Source organism: Haliaeetus albicilla, chromosome Z (genome assembly GCF_947461875.1).
Source record: "Haliaeetus albicilla chromosome Z, bHalAlb1.1, whole genome shotgun sequence".
Classification (NCBI taxonomy): domain Eukaryota; kingdom Metazoa; phylum Chordata; class Aves; order Accipitriformes; family Accipitridae; genus Haliaeetus; species Haliaeetus albicilla.
In genome coordinates, this window is record NC_091516.1 from 3573757 (window position 1) to 3596591 (window position 22835).

A 22835-nucleotide genomic window follows, 5' to 3' on the forward strand; every position below is an offset into this window, starting at 1 on the left:
CGAAGTTGTAAGTGCATTCGCTTTGCTTATTTGTGTTTGATGTACAAGGCATACAGAACATTCACCCAAAAGATGCTAGCAAATCACTCAAACTTGCACATTAACAAACCTTGTGTAGAAGAAGGGGACCTCTCTCTCTCCAGGGACTAATGAAACAAAAATTACTTGTGCTAAAAGGTTTTGCTAGCTAGAGTATTCCACATCAAAACTCCCCAAGCCCCATCATGCTTCCACAGTAAGACTAGGAAGTAATTGAGTGCTTGTGTCTGTACATTACATACAGTTAAATGAACAAGAAAACATAAATGATTTTGTTTAAAATATAAAGCCTTATTATTTGAATCTTACAGTGTTCATTTGGCCCAGAAACACTGTATTTTTAGAGCAGTCATCACAAAATTTGCTTCTAAATTGTTGGCAGAAATATATAAAAAGAAGTTCGTTTTGTTTGACTATCAGCAATTTAATTTGAATGCGAAAGTGAAACTGGCAGCGTTATAACCTTGTAAATTCCTTATGCCATTGTTATGCCTGCTATCCTTAGTTTCATTTCCTTACCATAGTTCCTGTACCAGAACACACAGCTGTCAGCTTCTTTGGCTCATCTGTAAAAATTGTTCTGAAGGAGTGGACAGCAAGCACATCAAGGGAACTACCCCACACCAGTCCAGGAACGCTTACTCAATGTTACGCAGTTTTTAAGGAGAGAAACAACTAAGATCAAAGTAAGATTCGACTCCCTTGGCAACAGGAGGAAGGCTCCAGGGACGTTAGTAACATTTCTTGGACAAAGGAATTGTTTCTGTGGTGGATATGGCAACAGCATACAGCCTGACTCGGTCAATTACTCCTGCAACAGTTTCATTATACAAAACCATTTTCACACAGATTGTTCACACATATTTACTAATACAAATGTTTTCAATTAGTTTTGATTAAACAAATCTGTTTTTACAAACTGCCTAGAAATCTATTTATCATTTCCACCAAAAGGAATACAGTATCATTTGTTTTCTAATTTTCAATATTCCAAAGATTTCCTTAACACTGCATTAAAATGTTTTTGCTAAGTAGTAGCACACCTGGGTTTCCTAGTCATTGAGATGAACACGCCTCTTTATTCCAGGAAAATTCAATAAAAAATTAGGTTAAGCAAATGGAAAATGATTATATGAACATAGAAGGAAAGATCAGTGTGTGATACACACACATATATAAACACAAATACTATTTATCTTTAATAGTGGGTTTACGTTATAAGTAACAGAAAACAGTTCTACGAAACAGCATTCAAATTTGTAATTCAATGTAGAGGGCATAAAATTTGGGGAATTTTAAGAAAGAATTGAAGGCATCAATTTATTATTTCAAGAAGTGTTAGCAGTTTTTTTTGTAATGGATGCAAAGTGTACTTTAACCTGACAGCTATTCGTTTCAATGCAAAGTCTGCCTGTAGCAGGGAAACAAAACCTAGTTTGTGGACTCAAAACTACCCATTGATCAAAGCCCATGATGTGTAACACTTGCAATACAAAACTTCTTCTGCCCTGAATAAATTTGCACAATTGACAAAATTTAGATTGGCTCAATTACTTAAACAGAAATGTACTCTCCTGGTGCATTTCATCATTTAACTTCATACTGACAACAGCTGATGGAATAAAAATATATGTGTTCAAAATTAACTATGTACTAACATTTCCTTCAGACTGAGTTTTAACCCCTTCCCTCTCTCTTTCTGCAACTTTATTTCCATTAGCAAGGGAAATGTTCTTCTGATAATAAGCTAATACCAATGGCCTGGCTGTTAAAATTATTTCAGTTTAATTCAAACTCATCAGCATTTTCCTTGGAGCATGGCATCAATTATGAATAATTCACTTATCAATAACCAATTAAAGGCACATGATACGATATACTTCACTGTAGAAAAAAGTGGTATCAGTAGTCGTGAAAATACAGATTACCTTTTAAACTAGAATATAAACTGATAGGAAATGTGTTCACTCTTTCTGTTAAGGCCACTAGGGAATTAGGAGAAATTTTATCTTATTACTAGAGAAATGGGGAGAAGAAACAGTCCAACATTTTTCTTTTAACTTGGCAATTATTAGTACCTACTTTTTAAGACAGCAATCCATTAAAGCAGGGGAAAAAGCAGCACAGTTCTAACAAAAAAGTAAGTCAGAAAAACCCCACACTTTCTTTAACTTTGTAACTACAACTTGAAAATACAGGGAAAAAGTTTAGTATTGTAAATGAAACATTTGAAATAACTAATATTTTAGTGGTATTACCATGCACTGCACAAAATTATTACCTTGAGTTTATTAACAATTTTTTGTGTAATTCACATGCTTTTTGTACTTCACATTTACTCTTCATTGTAATGCATGCAGTAAAGCACAAATTCATTATATTTTTACTATCTTGGTTTATTTTTGCCATGGCTTTGCTACATGTAGAAGGTATCAATGCATAGTTGGAAATATCAACAAATTTCAAATCTACATGAAATACTGGTAAGGAATTGTTAGGCAATTCATTCGTAATAGGCAGGTGTATCTCCAAGGTAACATGGGCTGAAACAAATATTTAACTTCTCCTTTGTTCTCTAATCTGGCTACCCACAAATTACAGCATTACATGCAAAGTGTCAGTTTACCTTGAAAAGTTGTCAATGGCTTGAGCTAAAGTTGCCTAAATGTCAGGAAGAGGTATGAGACTGCCATGTCTGTTTGGAGGGAGAGAGAAAGCAGTCATGTGTCACAAGTGCTTGCTAGATTTCTCAGTGGTGTTCACCTACTGGTGTGGTAGAACTGGTATAAGAACATGAGCAGAAAAATAGTATTTTGAAATACAGCTGAAAATTATTGTAGAAAACCCCACAAAAATCACTAGAAATACAGAGAATGAAAATAAATGTTTTTATACTACTGAAGATGTACCCATTAACTGATCCTTAGACATAGCTAGAAAAGTACAGTACTAATCTTAAGGACTGTTGGTGGACATAGAGTTACCAAAAAATGCTACAGCTACAATCTAAAATGAGAAAGTGTAATTCTCCACTTTGTTCCTATATGCATTTCCCTTTGCAACAAATCTGGATAAAGCACAAAATGATACAAATATTATAACATGAAACAAGAATACAGAAAATTTTCCACACAGATTGAAGTGTTCACTTCTTGCACAAAATATATTCATTATTAGCATTTCATAACCTATAGTTTAAATTACAGGTTAGAAGTAAATGAACGAGCAATGCCCCTCCTCTACTAAACTATCATGCCTTCGGATAAAAGACAGCTCCTGCTCTGAGGGCTCTAAAGCAAGACATTTCTGATGTTGTTTCTGGGAAAGTTTTACATACTATAAAAGACAGAAATCCACAGTATGAGGATAATCCTTTAAGGAATGTTCTGCTTTTACAATCTTCTTTCCAAGAAAAAACCTTTTATTCAGTTTATAATAAAGGCTAAACAGGCCCACTGTACTGTCAGACAAGTTTCCATAAGCATACATTTCCAATATGAAGAACAAATTGGGCAGAGACTATTCTTTTTGTGGGAAGGCACATGTTAAAAGGGTGAAACACTTCCTGTAATTAGCTTAATATGCTGCAGAGAGCCTTTAGTACTTTGCAGCCATAGAAGGTCTCTGGTACCCATTAAGCCAGCTGTCCCAGTTAATATTTTCTGTAATTTTTTTTTGTACTTTAATATACAGTATGAACACATCACCTAATCTTTGCACCCTTTGATAATTTAAGTTCAGCACATGCTACCCTATATATATTCTTCCATAAAAATAATCCCTTTTGGCAGCTATTCATCACAAACTGCAGTAATTAAGTCCCATCTCCTTAAAGGGCAATGGAGTTCAATGAATAAAAAATAAACATTAATAGACATTTCTCAGCGTGTACACTGTAAACTAAACAAGATCTTAATTTTTACTTTGGGACTTTTTCTGAGAAATTTCTGTAAATGAAAACTGTTACTTTGAACAATCCACAGTGCAAATGACTATGTTACGAACCTGCAACATAACATTTTTCCTTAAGAAATTTATTTACGAGGAAATTTCTATTTCCAAATAATGCATTTTATTTTACAATAATAAGGATAATATTGCACTTAATGGAAAATGCTGTTTATGAGTAAAAGAGTAAGATCTTTAAGCAAACTCACATTTTGAGCAATTTTTATTTTCTTGTATCTTCCTGAATCTTCCCTAAAGCTTATGTTTTACTGTAATAAATAAGTTTGCCTTTACACAATCCTTAAATATTTACTAAAATTCCTTAGTTCCAAATTAAATAATATTCATAATTACTATATTTTTAAAATTAAACAATTTGGCCAACAGACATAATACTGTAACCGAACTGCCTTCTCCTAACCACAAATAATAGCTAGTAATTATCTGCAAATTGAGTACCAAGCAACTACAGAGGAATAGAATTTAGTAGAAACACGGTATGATAGCAGTGTTCAAAGAGGTGCAGGTATACAGCTGCATGTTGTGAAATACAAACAGCATTTCTTTTAAAACAACTGAATAGAAGAGTCCAGCAGGAAAACAAATAAATTCAAAAGGATAACTGATATTTTTTAGGAGTGCCATACACTACTAAATTCTCACTAGTAATTAGCAATTATATAGTACTTTACATTTTTAAAGTACTATACAAATGCTGTCTAGATGAAAAGTGGTATCTAAATGCAGAATACAAATCTAAAGTGAATGGTGATCAGATGAACGGCACGATGACAGTAAAATGTAATGTAATCACTACAGAGAGAGACTAAGTACTTTATAAATCAACTAGCTATGCATGAACTATAATGGAAGACCACATATTTTATAAGGGGACTGTATAGATTTAAAATTATTACCATTCATTAAATAGGTTTCTGTGACCACAAGGAATTGACACAGGAGCTTTAACTGGCTCCACAGGCTTAAAATGCCTAACTCAGAAGTCATAGGAAACATAAGGAAACCACTTCAGTGATAAACAGACAGCTTATTTCAAGTGCTAATACAAACAAGCTTTAAGAACCATCATTCTTACACATCAATGCGGATTCCATGTTTTATAGACATTAATTCTCTAGTGCCTGTTAAATACATAATAAATGAACATAGATGAGGTAAAGATGCTGTAATTGCCACATACAGCCAATATGGCAAAGGAGGAGTTTTTCCAAACGGGCAGATCCAGAGACCATGACGAATCCCGTCACGGACATGATGAGAAGTCCAGGATATGAACAACATCCAGGGAAGAAAGCACCATGAATCCTTAAGCCTGAAAAGGTGCATAATAAACTTTAATGTCAGAGCCACAACAGGAATCACAGTAGAACAATGAAGAAGTGGTCTCTGTGGAAGAGTCAGAGCAGCCTGCAGAAAAGAAAAATATAATTGGCAATGGCTACAAGACAAGAATTGTCACAAGAAAAGAAATGTTTCATCCATGTTTACAGGTGTATTATCAAGTGGCTAAGTGGAAGTACAAAGAAAAACATACTGTTCCTTTCCACTGAAGTTCATCAAAATCAACAATACGACTATTTAGATGTATGAGAGCTGAGTTCTGCCCTGTCCATTGTAAGACATGAATCATACAATCATACTAATGGCATATAGTTACCAACGGCAAAACAGGGAAGGAGAGGGATGAGGTATGCTATTTGTCATATAGTCACATGGTATACAGGAACTTGCACAGTCTGCTGCACTGATTACATGTATTTAATTTCAAGATAATTAAAAGGAAAACAACTATACAATACACTTGAAATATTTAATATCCTTTACTTGAAATATTTCATATGCTTTAATGGCATTTATTTTCAAAAATACATCCTGTATTATACTATTGTTAGCACCCATGAAGTTGTTTTAGTTAGACAGTATCTAGAACAGAACAGTAATTTCCAGTACAACAAAAATATGATCTAAGTTACATGTATTTTGATTGCCTTGACACAGTATTCTTTGTGGACACATAAAAGACAAGTTCAGAAGCCAATCTGAATCATTTGTGACTGGGGTTTTTATATCAACAACGTGTTTAATGTTAACTCAGCTGAAAGCCCAATATTTGGCTTTAATCAAGGTGAATGTCTAGCTAGTGAGATTAAATTTAGCTGTTCTAAGAAGTGATAATTATCAATTTAATATACATACTTGAGAAAATATTTGGGATGTACTTACTAGCACCAGCTAGAACTATCTCCACAAATTCAAAGATAGTAAAAAAAATTAAATAATAATATCTTGGATGTCCAAGCAACAAATAAGTAGATTCTTTTTTCTGTAAGCACAGGAGAAATGATAGGACATTACTAAAAGATCTATACAGGTGCTGATTTAATATTAATTGGCTCAATTCAGATACTGGTGAACATTTGGGAAGACTGCAACAGGCACCAGAAACATACTCTTTGCACATGACAGTGCATCAGATTGTTATGTTGAACACATCCCTAACCGCATCTACTGCAGAAAGCAAACAAAACATCACTACAAGACACCAGTCAGTAACCTGTTAATGCTTCAGTTGAATTAATTGTTGCAGGACTCAACAGCTACAATACCTGAGAGTGGGACTCTGGAATAGTTTCACCAAGTTTTCATGGATAATTTAGACAATTACTTGGAACCCTGTCTTCTCTGTAAGGAAACCTTGATGTAGCCTTAGCCAAGAAACAGAAAGATGGAAGCTTATGGACTACCTTGGAATGTAACAGCTTGTGCTCTAAACCAAAGCCAATGTTTTAAAAACTTGCAGAAAACTTCGCTCTATTAGCTTCCCACCACATGCTTGCCCATGACTCACTCAATCAGGTGATAGGATTAAAAAGCTCACAAACTGTCTCAACAACTTCTAACTGTAATGATATGGACCCAACCCCTTAAAGTTGGTGCAAAGGGTTAATTTTCTACAATTTAATTTCTGTTTCATTTCTGAACAGCAGACTGTTCACAGATTAAAGTAGAAAAATCTTGTGATGGTGAAATTGTTTATCACCTATCCTACAAAGATAGTCAGATTTTTGTTACTGTCAGCAAGAACCTAAAAAGTCCATACCAGCCTAATTTTGAAAAACCACCCTGGATGGCATCCTATTGACTGGTCACTATTTCTGCACTTTGAAAAAATCAATGGCAAAGTCTTTTCCCTCTGCCCTGTGGAGGTTAGGTGCCAACAGCAACACAATGCGTAAGGAGAATGTTAATTACATATGCAATTTATCAGTATTAATGCCAATCTTTCTCCAGTTTTGGGGAGGTGATGCTTAAGGTTTTTTTCATACAGAATTTTAGGTGGCAGAGTTGTTCATACAGCAAACCTGAGTGCTCAGTTTTAGCAAGAGAAAACCCTATTTTGTAACTGAAGTACAGTCATTAGGCTTCTGAAATGCTCTTGCCCAAGTTCTGAGAGAAGAACAGTCTGTTTTCTCTTTTACGTTCTGTAACTAGAGGAACATTTACATCCTTGAGTTGCCAAGCCCAAGAGAGAGACACGTAGTTCTATGTGGCAATATAAGCTGTTACACTCTTTCTCCTAACAGGCAAATTTGTTCACCTTTAGAAATCACCAGATCTTAAAAAAAAAAAAACAAAAAACTACAAGCGTTTTCTGCCTTAAACCTCCTGGAAAAAGATGATCATGGTTTGGGTAGATTTAGGGGGACGTCTACTATGAGAGAAATCAGGCTGCGGTTCCAAAGAGAATTTATTCACAACACAAAACACTTTTCCATTTGCCTATGTGTTCAATCAGGTGCAGGATCTTCTTGAAGTTCCTGCTCCTCAAGCCCTCTCGCACACTGCGGTGAGCAGCTGGAGACAGGAGACAACAATCACATGCAGGAGAACCCAAGCAAACTTGTTGCTTTAATGTTCAAAGTGACACCATTGAATTTATGTAACTAAATCTGCTCCCTCATTCATATTCCCTGATGCTTCCCAAGCCTGAAGTCCTTAGTTTTGAGGCTGATCTATAAATTCAATATTAAATTAATTGTGTGTGTCCAAAGCTTACTCTCCAATTTCAGAAATGCTCCTGTGTACCTGAGGTTGGTCAGCAGTGGCACATCAACCAGCTGTGTTATGTGTGTTTGTCGGTACAACCTTGTTTGCCACCGACTGCATTCTCTACACTTAAGCCTTAAGTAGCAAGCTAGCTATTTCTGCACGTCTGTTCTGCAACATGAGTGTTTGGGCTACAATCCTGGGGGACACTGGGAGCAGCAAAACATGCTGTTCTTGTTTATCAGCAATGCCAAATATGATGGCAGGCTGGAGTAACTTTCACCTTTAGAGCTAGTCAATGAGACAGATTCTTCAAACACTGATTCTTAGATTCTTCTACACTTGTGTGCATATGATACACAGTAAAAACTACATGGAATACAAAGAACTGCAGATTCTAAGTTGCAAAGTCTTTGTAGACTTTATATTTGTTGCAAAAATAAAGTGGGCAAAAGGGCAGATCACATGCTGCTTGGTACACAAGAATTTATCAGAGTAAACATATAAATATCACAGGTGACTACCCTGAATACTCCAGAAAAATAATGATGACACCGTAAAAAACAGCCCAATAGCCAAATAATCCAAGCAGCAAGCCGTGTCATCAGGAACAGGACTGTAGTAGTGTGAAGGTAGCAGCTGGAGGTAGAAGGCAATACTGCCTTGTGCTGCATAGAAGGGTTACTTCAAAAAAGTAACCCGTCGTCAGATTTAAGAGTGATGATGAAGAGCTTTATAGATAATTGCATATAGTAATGTGAAAAATATTATTGCTACAAATTAGTAATAGTAGTGTGGTTAGTTAATTAGATTCCTTAATTTATTAGTTACTTTGTAATGTGTTGCATAAGCAGTAAACACTGTAGTCTCTTAAATCAGTTACTCTCAATCCTGCAATCTAAAGGGAAGACAGGGACTGGAACTAACAAATACTTAGTAAAAAAGTATCCCACGAAGTAATAAATTACATAGACAACAGCCTGCAATTTATGACATGAAACTGAAAAGCACATCATGTTAAGCTGAGGAAAGAAAAATCACATATTAAAATCAGGTCTAGCTAGCCAGGCAACAACATAGCAGAAAAGCTTAAGGGGATTACATTATATCACAAACTAAACAGATTCTGATGGCATTGCAGGAAGACATAAAACCTGTAACAGATTTTTAAAAAATAGACAGAAGTGTTATATGCATGTGACATTAAAAAGAATTAATCTATGCTATTTGGCTCAAATGAAGTTTTGCCTAAAATACTATATGCAGTTTGGGACAGGCCCCTTTAAAGATAATTTAGGCAAAATGCAATCCAGAGGAGATGAGAAAAATAGCAAGAGGTTTAGAAAACATAAATCCAGGCCTTTCGGATTTTTTTGCAAGTTATTTAGTCAAGAAGAGACTTTTTGTAAAGCATAATCGTTTTGCAAGTTGTAAGAGTAATGCTGTTACTGCTTTAAGGGTCAAGAGACCAACATAGGATATGGTTTACAGGTAAGCATCCTTTATTAGCCCAGTTAACATACTGAAGGGGGAGGAGTTTGTGGGCAAATTGCTATGAAAAAGCCTTTGGGCATCTTGCCTTCTCCTTACCTCAGCTAAGTAAGTTTAGCTACTAAAGGGCTATTCTATGTGCAACATCTTGTGTTTCTGATTTGAAACTGATTTTCTGATTTGGGGAGAGCACAGCAATCAGCTGTCTTTGCAGAGGGGCCCTGAGGAATAAGAAGACAAGCTCTAAGTGTCAACAACAACACTTTACGCTGGATATTAGAAAAACAACTGCGACCTGCTTGGGAACTGAAACAACACAGGAACAAATTAAGTCATGAAATTGCACTAATTTACTTTGTTTGGGATACTAGGGATAGGCTACACAAACATTCTCCATCATGGAAAGCGTAAGAATATTTAACCTTGCCTCACTGAAGGCAGTAAAGAGACAGGTCACCTCCCAGTTCTATGATACAATAGAATACTCAACTTTCTAAACAGACATTGGTGAAGAGTGTCATCTAGTGGTCCTAATGAAGAAAAAATACTGGTAATACTCTCAAATGCAAGAAAAAGTAGCAATAACATTTTAACAATACTTTATAATAACTAGCCATTCATCACTTGCATTTACTGACTTTAAAATAAGAAAATATACATGAGAATAATTATAGATTTAAATGCTATACCAAAATGTTAGTATTATAGGACCCATTAATCAAACTAACTTCTTTATATAGTTTTACAATTTTACAGTATTTCCATATGCAAAAAGTACACAAAAGGGGAGAACTAGGGACTACTTAGGGAGGAACAATGCCAGGCACCCATACATGCTGCAGGCCGATGGGCTGGAAAGCAGTTTTGAAGAAATTCAACTTGTTGAATAACAAGTTGAATATGAGCCAGCAATGTGACTTTGTGGCAAAGAAGGCAAGTGGTATCCTGGGCTGCATCAGGAGTGTTGCCAGCAGGTTGAGGGAGGTGATCCTTCCCTTCCTCCTCAGCACTGGTAAGGTCACCTCTGGAGTGCTGAGTCCAGTTCTGGGCTCCCCACTACAAGAGAAACATGGAGCTACTGGAGATTAAGTCCAGAGAAGGGCCACTAAGATAATAAAGGCACTGGAGCATCTTGCATATGAGGAAAGGGTGAGAGCTGGGACTGTGCAGCCTGGAGAAGACAAGGCTCAGGGGAGATGTCATCAAGGTGTACCACTATCTGAAGGGAGGGTGCAAAGAGGATGGAGCCAGGCTCTTTCCACTGGTGCCCACTGACAGAGCAAGAGGCAATGGGCACAGACTGAAACACAGGAGGTTCCTCCCAAACATAAGGAAACATGTTTTCACCGCGACAGTGACTGCGCGTGGCAACAGGTTCCCCAGAGAGGTTGTGGAATCTACATCCATGGAAATATTCAAAAGTTGTCTGGACATGGTCCTGAGCAACTGGATCCAGGTGAGCCTGCTTCAGATTCGGGGTTTGGGAAGATGGTCTCCAGAAGACCCTTCCAACTACAACCACTCTGTGATTTTGTGAAAATGCCCTCTTTGTCAAAGACAAATGTTAAGGGGGAAACTCACCAAATGCACAAATAGGAAAACCTCTTTACTCCGCAACAAATAGTGATATTGTACATAAACAAAAACTATTTGCCCATACGAAGTCTGACTTTTACACCTCAACTATAAGCAATAATGCTGCTGGCATCTAGCAGTCTCCTACATATTTTTAAAAAAATTGATAAACCATTTTGCATTGTTCTTCTGTAATTAAAGGATTACAAAATCCAGCAATTTTCCTTCCACCTCCTTCCTTCCTCTGCTTCCTAGGAGCTATTTCCTCTGTCATCCATATGAAGAGTGTAATACTCTTACGAGCAAACTGGAGAAGAAAGAAGGCAAGACAGTCAAACAACTAAGTTACGCTCTGGTTGAATGGGTAAAGGTGGGTATCTTCCCCTTCTCTTGTGCAGGTCCACCTGTAGGTGGGCGTGTATGTTTTTAGGGAGGGGAGAGTTAAGTAGCATGTACATATACGTATGCTAGCAACATCAGCATAATTGAACTGTAGAGGACCTGTGTTGCTGAGTAGAGCAAATTTCCTGATAACAAGCAGAGTGGCAGGGCTCCACCTATGGGGAATAGGAGCTAGCTCGGGACAAGGACTGACTGGCTGAGGCATGAAATCTGGAGGGCAGTGTTAAGAGGACTGTGGCGGGGGCTGGCACAGTCGGAGCTTACAGAAAGTGCAAGTCTTTTGGAGAGTATACAGAAGAAAATGTTGTGATCAGTGAAAGCTGGGTGTGTACGTTTGGAGCAGGCAAGAAGACAGGGATATATGTATGCATGTGAATGGAGAAGTGGGAACAAGACACATCTACACCACCGGAGAACTACTGAAAAAGAATGTCATCATCTGGTAGTACTAATCCTATTGAGAAACTCTGTCCTAAGAAACAGTTGTGCAAATGGATGATGATCACACATCTTCCTTAACAGAGGCCAATTCACCTTTTTACTTTTATTAATAAGTTTGACACTTGCTTTATTTTTTTTTTAAACAAACTATATTTAAGGGCAAACTCAGACTGCCTTTTTTAAAGGTGACAGCTCATACATGGCTTGTTGGAGAAATATTTAGGGCTGGCTAAACCCCAATGTACTACTCAATAAGACTGAGTGAAATCAAACAGCACCTGGACTATCTACTTTCCAGCTATATTTACCCCTTATTGTAAACAGAAATGGAATAATCCACTTTATACACAAAGCGTGCACAGCAGCACTTAACTGTTTAACTTGGATAACAAAGCAACTACGTGATACACATAAGATATCATGTACAAGGTGCACTGGTGCACCTCCCCCTCTCTCTGGGCCAATCTACGAACTTGGGAAGTCTCGCCAGGTCTTAGCATAAGAGTAATGAGTTGGGCAGTTAAGCATCCCTTGACCGTACCAGAACTCTTGCATGGCTAAGACAGGGAGTCATGCTGACTGTCTCAAGGACTCCTGCTGTGCAGGGATAATTAGTGATTTCCTGACAACCTTCAGACATATCTCAATCCTCTCCTGACAGCCTTGGAACATCCTGTATCTGAATCCAAAGTCATTCTCTGACAGCCTTGGAGCCTTCCTTACCTGAATCATTGCTGACATGAAACGGTACTAGTGCACCTGAAATGCCAGTAACTTGCTGATGACTAAAGCCAATCATCTCACGAACCTATAAGCAGTAGTACTAAGTGAGACCCTTTGAGCTCTCCTGGACTGCAGTGCGCTGTGACCAGCATCTCCCTCTGAGTGGGATGCCTCTCAGAGCTCGCAAACTCTTCAGCTGGTGAAGATTGGAGGTCTGTCGCTGAAAGCCGAAAGAGCTGATACTCTTTGCTTGAGGCTTGACCTTTTGCCCATTGAGAAAAATGCCAAAGCATTTGACGTGAATATTTTTACTGAACTTGAGGGGAGTTTTTAACAGGTATATCTCTTTTACTAGCTTGTATGTGTATCTCTTAGTGTCCTTGTGCATGTGTGTATAACCTGAATATTCTACAGCAAGTATATAAATCTATACATAAATCACTGTCGTGAGTTTTTTTCAACTGTGAATAAACCTCAGGCTGCTACTACACTCATAATCCCTTTAGACATAAACTGTTGACCAAGTCTGGGACTAGGAGTCGATCCATCTACACCTAAACTCCGACAGGAGTTTAGAAAGCAAGGGGGTCTTCTCTGAGCCTTGTCGCTCAACAGGAGAGTCTCCCTTACCCTTTTCATGTTCCCGATCTCTGTACAAATCACAAGAAATCAATTCTGACTTGATTTTCCTTTGAATGTTTCTCATTTACCCTACTATGTCTTTGGTCTCTGTATAGAACATTTTAGTTTGATTCTAATTTAATCTTCCTTTGTACATTTAATCCATGTATTATGTAATAGAGTTAACCTTGCCATCGAATTCTGTGAAGTCACATTTTTATAAATTCCTATTACATCATTTTTGCCAATACCCTTGAAGGTGATTCTTTAGGTGGTCCAATCCACTCCATCTTGTGACAGAAGGGCTTTCAGAACTCTTTTTTCAGAGCCTTGTAAGGAGCAGAACTTAACAGTAGATGTAAAATATTTCTAGGGCTTTTAAAATCCTAACAACTGCATACAAATATAATTCGCATCTATCTATTAAAAATGTACCTAACTGAAGTATTATTGGGACTTCTTTTTTTTTTAGGGTATGGTAGAACAATAAAGTAAACAGTGATGAAGAAAGAATATAAACAATCACTGATCTATTGACTTACCTTTAATGACAGGGAGCCAGCAAGAAAGAAGTGGTCCACATCAATGACAGAGGCGAGGAAGCCAGCCAGAGTGACCTCAGTGAAGTCACTTTTCTTCCTGAGTCCAATCACTATTGCCCAGGACCACATTCCCAGTATACCATGCACTGCATTATCAGACAAGGCTCGGAGCCAGTCATTCTGCTGAATGAAGGAAAACTGCAGAAGTCTGTCTGCTACAAAGCAGAATATTCCCAAACCTAGGCTAGAAATAACTGAAGCTGTGCTGAAAGTCTGGAGAAGAGCATGGGCCTTTTCAGTCTCAGATGCCATGGCAAAAACCATGTCACAGCACACAAAATGTCATCTGGATATACACTGTGCATTGTCCTTTGTATCGTCAGTTGTTCTGTATATGTCAGAGAACAGGAAGAAAATTATTAAAGAAAAAATCCATTAGCACAAAGCATTTGTTACCACAGCTACAACTGAGCATAAAAACCCCAAATCCAATGTTTGCACTCAATATCCCTAGGGAATTTTTTATTTCAGTTAATTCATTGACTTGAACACTACAGCTCTGAATTAAAACACTTGCCCTGTTTTAATTAGAACAAGCACCTTTGTTAACATGGAAAGCTCTAACTCCACTTTCTGAAATCTGACATTTTACAAAATAATTTGAAACATATTGTCCCGGTTTCGGCTGGGATAGAGTTAATTTTCTTTCTAGTAGCTGATATGGTAGTATAACACACTGAAGTTTTCAGTTGTTGCTAAGTGGTGTTCTAGGACTTTTCAGCTTCTCATGCCCAGCCAGCAAGAAGGCTAGAGGGGCACAAGAAGCTGGGAGGGGACACAGCCAGGACAGCTGACCCAAAGTGGCCAATGGGGTATTCCATACCGTGTGGTGTCATGTCTAGTATATAAACTGGGGGGAGTTGGTCTGGGGGTTGGATTGCTAGTCAGGAACTAACTGGCCATCACTCATTTTGTACATTCCAATTATTTTACTATGTCATGTTATTAATGTTATTATTATCATATTATTATTATTCTCATGTTATTATCATATAATAATTATCATTATTATTTTCTTCCTTTCCGTTCTATTAAACTGTTCTTATCTCAACCCAAGAGTTTTACTTCCCCCCCTGATTCTCTCCCCCATCGCGCTAGGTGGGGGCGGGGGAGGTGAGTGAGCGGCTGCGTGGTGCTTAGTTGCTGGCTGGGGTTAAACCATGACAGACCTTTTTGGCACCAATGTGGGACACAAAGGGTTGAGATAACAGATCTGACCAGAGCATGTTAAAACGAATTTGTTACAAGCATTCATTATATTAGTTTAATAGTTGCTGGTCACAATGTTGATTTATTGGCTCTTAAAGAGTTGTGGTGCTAATTTTTAGGGTTCTGTTATGTATCACCTCACTTGCTGTATATGGTTCCCGTGCTGCTGCTTATCATCCGTGGGAGGTGGATTAACATTTTCGCTTTGATGTAATGTGTAACACTGGTTTATGGTATGATAAAATTATCAGTTGTGGGACTAATCTGGTATACGTACTCAGCACTGTCATCACCTCTTTAACACGGGAGCCATCTGTGGGAAAACATCAGCAGTGGAAGGCTGCCATGTGGAGTCCTACATGACAAGTTGCAGAAACTGCTGAAGGAGAAGGTGAATCGAGTCAGTTTGCAGAGGTGAAAGCCATCCAGCTGGCTTTAGGCATTGCTGAAAGAGAAAAGCGGCCAGCGCTCTATTTCTATACTGACTCATGGCTGGTGGCAAGTGCCCTGTGGGGGTGGTTGCAGCAATGGAAGCAGAGCAACTGGCAGCGCAGAGGTAAACCCACCTGGGCTGCCGCTCTGTGGCAAGATACTGCGTCCCGACTAGAAAATCTGGTTGTAAAAGTATGCCACGTAGATGCTCACGTACCAAGAGCTGGGCCACTAAAGAACATCAGCACAACCAGCAGGTAGATCAGGCCACTAAGATTGAAGTGGCTCAGGTGGATGTGGACTGGCAACATAAGGGTGAATTATTTATGGCTCGGTGGGCCCATGACACCTCAGGCCATCAGGGAAGAGATGCAACACATAGACGGACTCGTGATCGAGGGGTGGACTTGACCATGGACACTGTTGCACAAGTTATCCATGAACGTGAAACATGTGCTGCAATCAAGCAAGCCAAGCAGTTAAAGCTCCTGTGGTATGGAGGACAGTGGCCGAAACATAAATATGGCGAGGCCTGGCAAATCAATTATATCACACTCCCACAAAGCCGCCAAGGCAAGCGCTACATTTCCACCGGGTGGCTGGAAACATAGCCCATGCCCCATGCCACCACCCGGAACACTATCCCGGGCCTTGAAAAGCAAGTCTTGTGGCGACACAGCACCCCAGAAAGAAATGAGTTGGACAAGGGGACTCATTTCCGAAACAACCTCGTAGACACCTGGGCCACAGAGCATGGCATTGAGTGGGTATATCACATCCCCTATCACGCACCAGCCCCCCGGAAAATCGAATGATGCAATGGGCTCTTAAAGACTACACTGAGAGCAATGCGGGGTGGAACCTTCAAACACTGGGATGCACATTTAGCAAAAGCTCCCTGGTTAGTCAACACCAGAGGACCTGCCAATCGGGGTGGCCCTGCCCAGTCAGAACTTTTACCTACTGTAGAAGGGGATAAAGTCCCCGTAGTGCACATAAAAAATATGTTAGGGAAGACAGTCTGGGTCACTCCTGCCTCAGGCTGAGGCAAACGCATTCGTGCGATTACTTTTGCTCAAGGACCTGGGTGCACTTGGTGACTGCTGTGGAAGGATGGGGAACGCCAATGTGTGCCTCAAGGGGGTTTGATTTTAGGTGAGAATAGCCAATGAATTAAATTGTATGATGTTAATTGCAGTATAACCCTGCCACTGGATGTTATCATTACTGTAATTGTCATACGCTGTATCAATGGTATTACAGGAAGAATCGCTTAGATTAAGCCAGAATGAACTTTGATAAAACTGAGTGAAACGCAGTAGTGATGGCACCAGAATTGCCTTCAGCATGCAACAATCCAACAGTACACATCATACTCCTGCTGTGCCCAATGTCACTGGCTCGCCGCACTGCACCGAAGCCCGATCCCGCTCTGCCCACCGAGCGGACTTCGCACCATCCCTCCTGCCCAGATAGACTGTTATGCCAGACAGAGCCCAAAGTCATGGACTGAATGAACTCAATGGACATTTTATAGGGATGGCTCAGAGACTGAGGGAATGATATCTCTCTGTGTGTGTGCATGTATATCTATCTATCTATCTATCTGTATCTCTCAAAGGACAGGAAAGGTGATGGTGCTTAACTAGGATGTATTGGAAAGTATGGGACCCGAGCATGATGTAAACAGTATAGAATAAGGAGTGGATACTGTCCTGGTTTCAGCTGGGATAGAGTTAATTTTTCTTTCTAGCAGCTGGTATAGTGCTATGTTTTGGGTTCAGTATGAGAATAACATTGATAGCAAAAACTGAAAACATCAGTTTGTTAAGCAATGTTTCTAGGATTTTTCAGCTTCTCATGTCCAGCCAGCAAGAAGGCTGGAGAGGCACAAGGAGCTGGGAGGGGACACAGCCAGGGCAGCTGACCCAAACTGGTGAAAGGGGTATTCCATACCATGTGTTGTCATGCCCAGTATATAAACTGGGGGAGTTGGCCAGGGGGGATTGCTGCTCGGGAACTAACTGGGCATCGGTTGGCAAGTGGTGAGCAACTGCGTTCTGCATTACTTGTTTTGTATATTACATTTCTTTTATTATTATGTCATGTTATTATTGTTATTATTATCATATTATTATTCTCATGTTATTATCATAATTATCATTATTTTCTTCCTTTCCGTTCTATTAAACCATTCTTATCTCAACCCATGAGTTTTACTCCCCCCCTTCCCCCCCTCCCGATTCTCTCCCCCATCCCACTGGGTGGGGGTGAAGTGAGTGAGCGGCTGTGTGGTGCTTAGCTGCTGGCTGGCCGGTAAACCACAACACGTATCTACGATAATACATTGAATATGTTTCAAGATTTGTCCTGGTCTTAAATATGATATTAAATTAAATCCTTTACACTGTAACAACAACAAAAAGATACAGTTTGGAGGATTCTTAGGACTGATGCTAAAAAAATTTGGGAAAAATCCCAAATCTCTCTCTGCAACAACTGTTGAAACAGTTTCTAATCTATAATCCAAAACACTGTTTTCACTTACATACTTTGTAAACATATATGTATTATCACCCTTGTACTCCTCCCTGAGCAACTCCTTGTTTCGCTTGGAGACTTGCACATAGAATAAGCATTAAGAAAACCAGAACCACTGAAATATCTTTGCTATTTATCACAAACACAAAGACAACAACCATTCAGTCAAGCAGAAGGAACCAAAACTAACTCCTTACAGAGCAAAACTACATATGCTTTTCCTCAGGATGTGCTCCAGCAGCAAACTCTACTGTTACTTTTAGGACTTGTCTACTGTCGGCCACATTACCTTCACAACAGCTCTTTTTGCAGAAAAAAAAAAAAAAGAAAATTAACTAATCCCAGCCATTTTACTTTTCAAAAGTTGACCATTGTAATTTGAAAATAAAGGCACTGTTACTAGCATTAATAATCACATAAATGTTCTTTAAAACTATTTATGTTCTATAATTGTTATGAAACCCTTTTGTACAAAGTGATTTCTTGGGAATAATTATTGTCTTTGAAGAACTGCTTGACCCCTCAAAAGAAATTAGAAAAATAATTCAACATCTTAAAGACACCCCCACCCCACTCCCAAGAATCAATTAGAGGATACCCAGGTTATAAAGACAGAGTACTCATTTCTGTGATAACATTAAAAAGAACACTTTTGAAATAAAAATCCTCATATAAATGATGTATTCCCTAGCTTCATTACATTAAACACACCGAAAAGCAGTCTTCAAAGGACAGTATCAATTCTAATTGTCCCAACTGATAAGCTCTTCTGTCCTTTTGGGGAGCCACGAACGTAGACCACAGTATCAAAGCCTACATCCTATCTAAAAATGGATTCTTCCCAAGAAGTTGCTATTTCTGTGCTATACATTAAATCTTGATAATCCTTCTTCATACAGTTCTATCAGGTAAATTTTTACTCTAAATGGGCTTTTTATGAGTGTATTAGACTTCCTTTAAAAATGAATACTTCTAACAATGTTGACACATAAGTTTATGATTTTAAACACATTATTGTTTATAGCCCCAGAAAATATAAATATTTATTCCAGATTATTTACACTCCTGTTTACTGTAGAACTATCCACATGACATGACTACTGGCATTGATCTTTATAGAAAAAAAGCCTGCTGGATCATTTATTTGGAAAACGTTAAAAGAGAGAAGAAATGAATAATACATGAACTTTGCACACAGATGAAAAAAAGTGGGTCAAGTTTAGAGTCTGTTAACCATGACTGGGTCTCTTCTGAATGAACACGTAGACACAAAGTACTTCCTGAAACACTGCCATTTTCTGGTGGGGGACTTTACAAGATACAGTACATTTCTGAACAGATACCATTTTAAGGAACAAATGGTGATCTCCTCACAAATGTTTCTTCTATATAACCATCATGCCAGGTTAGATTTTACTTAAAATTGCCATAAAATCTGTATAAGAATCCAATATGTGAAGAGCTGATGTAGCAACATACCTTTAAAAAGCACACCAGTATTCAGAATCAAACTTACCCCGGGACTAGAACATATTTTTTCCATTGCAGTTGCCTTATTCCAGTAGCAAATGTGGTCTATGCCTCAGCGTCAAGCCTCTGTCCTTTCTGAATCCAGTCTGCCCAGTCCAATGCAGGAAAGACCAAAACTCATTTGTTCCATCCTAAATAAATTGAACCAGGCAGCCGTAAGCACCAATACCACACAAAGCTCTTCAAAACATAAACGACAATTAAACAACAGTCAAAAATACAGAAAAAAGCAACATCTTTTTAACGAATTCCTGAACAAATAAAATTGAGCTAAAAGGAACTTCAGCTAGGGCTTAGAAGCTCTGTTAAAGAAAGTGGGGAAAAAAAGACCATAAAACAAGAGAAGGGCACAAATAAAGATGGAATAAGATAGTAATTAAAAGATAATAAACCCCAATGTCATAAAGTCAGAAAAAGACACTTCCAGCCTTCTGCTTTAAGTAACTGGATTTCGAAGTATACAGATATTTTAACAGATTTTCCCTTGTAACTGTGTGCCTGAAAGATTCTCACCTAATGAAACATTTATGAGTCATGTCCAGGGATCTCTTTTTAATTTCATCCCATCAGTTGGTGACCCTGGAGTAGATAAACAGAGACCTATAAATTCAAATAGCAACAGAGGACTGTGTCAGTTCTGTGGTAGGCTTACACTGCTTTGCTATGTACTATTAACATGGGCATAAAGTACACAGGAGAAGTATCACTATAGACTTAAAAAAAAAATATCCCCAAATGAGTATGATTTGAGGATTATGTATCATGAAATAAAGGTAACAATGCCAATTGGAAAACATGGACAATATGTAAATGGGTGTCTTTGAGCCAGAATGAAGAACAGGAAGCAAAAATGTGGCTTCAGATTACCCTTAGTCAAGAGCCATGTCCATGGCATAACTGTCCTTTTTAAACAGTCTGTCTTTGCTGTCTTTTATAGACAAAAATGACTGCTATCTGTGTAAAAATCTAGTCATGTTCCCAGGTACAACAGCATAAGTATAAATATTCTGCAGATAAAGAGTGAAATTAGACTAGAAAAAGCAAAACTCCATTCAACCAAAATAATCTCAGAAATTACAATTTTTAATATAAAACTAAAGACTGTATTTTTTGTCTAAAAATAATGATTTTCAGAATGTTTACAAAATACCACAACAAAGCGTCACAGGTTTTTCTATCTTATAAATCTCAGAAAGCATAGTTGTGGAGCTTACATTCTTGTTAGAACAGTGGGAAATAGATGTATTATATGAGAATACTTAGAAACCTATGAGTGGTCAGTCCAGTTCACACATTGAAAGAAAGGTTTAGGTTGGGTTTACATGAACCACATGCACACAACAGCTGATAGAGTAACATGACTTAGAGTTGTGACTTCTCATGACATTTTTATATGAGATAAAGCATAACGTACAATCACCACCTATACCCACAAAATGCAATTTTGCTGATATATTTAATTTCATTTAAGGAAATTATAAAACTCATTTTAACAAATGCACAATTAACATTGTAAATTACTGACATGAGAAGATACTTAGATCAAAGCTGTAAATATGCATTTGGAGAATTAGCTGACACTAAGGCCTTTCAACTCATGGTGTAAGAAAAAAACAAAAATCCAATGGCTAAAATTTTTGTTTAGAAATATTGCTTTCCAAAGTTTTTGGCCCAACTTTGCAAGAAGTTATTGGGTACAAGAATATACATAGGAATTTAATGCATAAAATTAGTAGAATTATGCATTTCATGCAATAAGTCAAAAGATCGCAGTAGTCCCTTATAATTCTATAACCTCCTGAAAAACGATTATTTGATATTGGGTGTTAGTTTATATGAAAAACTCCATAAAGTACAATCACCATTTAAGACACAAGCTCAAACATTCAATGTATTATCTCACGGAAAAGCAGATCCAAGCCTAGAACAATCCGTGAAGAACTGGTAATGCAAGTATTTTTGGGTCAGATAATTACAATGCATTATTGGGACTGGAGGGTGGAAGGAGGCTGAAGAGGAAAGAGGACGAAAGCAGGCAAGAAATCAGTAGGATTCTATCAAGATACTGAGGAACAAACTGAATTAAACCCACAAGCAATTTAAGAAAAACAAACAAACAAAACCCCCATAATATCAGGATTTAATTAAATTGTTTATTTCAGGGACCATAAATTAAAGTGTTTGAAAAGAGATACCACGACACCAGAATGCAGACCTTCTCCTTATTGAATACTTTGGAACTGAGATGCACCTAAAAGAAAGAGTTGAAAGAAATGTCCTAAAAGTATTTAGTAACTAGAAACAGACCACGGTACTATCCAGTAGAAGAAAAAATCATTTGTCATCATAGATAAGAAAGAAAAAAAACAAGGAAGAAAACAGCATGAGCAGTTTATGCATTGCCCTCATTAACTAGAACAGCATTTGGATCATAAACAGCTAACCCAATTTAAGATTAAAATACAATCAGTATATGTAACTAAATAGAGGGATGAAGGAAAGACACGCATGCGGCAGACAGATACACAGAATTAGAGATCAGCAATAATTTTTATGTCACGAGGAAAGGGTATGCTTTGTCTCAACACGCAGCACCAAAGACCCCTCATCAGCCATCTCCTCAGTCATTAATAAATAAAAACGTACTGTCACCTTTACCGCAGAAACAGAGCCAAGAGTGTTAGGGAACCTTACACGTAAGTGACACGCCTGGCTTTCGGTAAAGCACCGCATTACCGTTTCTTATGTTAAGACCTGACACGACGTATGGGTACCTCTATTAAAAAAACAGGCATTGGACGCTGGCTCCCGTCAGACTGCTACGACAGCCTTCCCCCGCTTTAGCTTCTTCTCAGTAAAACCCACTGCATTATAAACGCCCCGGGCTCCTCTCACCAACGCAGCCCCGAAACCCCCAACCCGCCGCAGGCAGCCCGGAACCGTGAGGAGAAGCCCGCGTCTACCCGGCCCGGGCGACGGCGGGCGGCTTCCCGCCTCCGCGGGGTGAGGGGGGCTGCCGAACGGCAGCCCCCCTCACCCCGCGGAGGCGGGAAGCCGCCCGCCGCCGCTGCCTGTGCCCAGCCCGCCCCGCCGCCCTCCGCGCCCACCTGAAGTGCGGCCGCCGCCAGCCGCCCCCTTCGCCCCATAGAAGTGAAGCGCGGCAACCACCCCCCACCCCGAAGCCCGTCGACGCGGCCTACGAAGCATGCGTGG

At 38.7% G+C, this 22835-nt stretch overlaps 1 protein-coding gene across 1 annotated transcript; it reads right to left on the bottom strand.

Annotated features, from left to right (window-relative positions):
* Positions 1–889: 889 nt before the first annotated feature.
* TMEM267 (transmembrane protein 267) lies at positions 890–22832 on the bottom strand. Its single transcript, XM_069776332.1, has 5 exons — positions 22730–22832; positions 20136–20222; positions 19609–19753; positions 13851–14238; positions 890–5415 (listed from the first exon to the last, which is right to left on the bottom strand). The coding sequence occupies exons 4-5, from the start codon at positions 14172–14174 to the stop codon at positions 5080–5082; spliced, it is 660 nt and encodes a 219-aa protein (XP_069632433.1). The 5' UTR covers positions 14175–14238; positions 19609–19753; positions 20136–20222; positions 22730–22832; the 3' UTR covers positions 890–5079.
* Between the last annotated feature and the right edge of the window lie 3 nt (positions 22833–22835).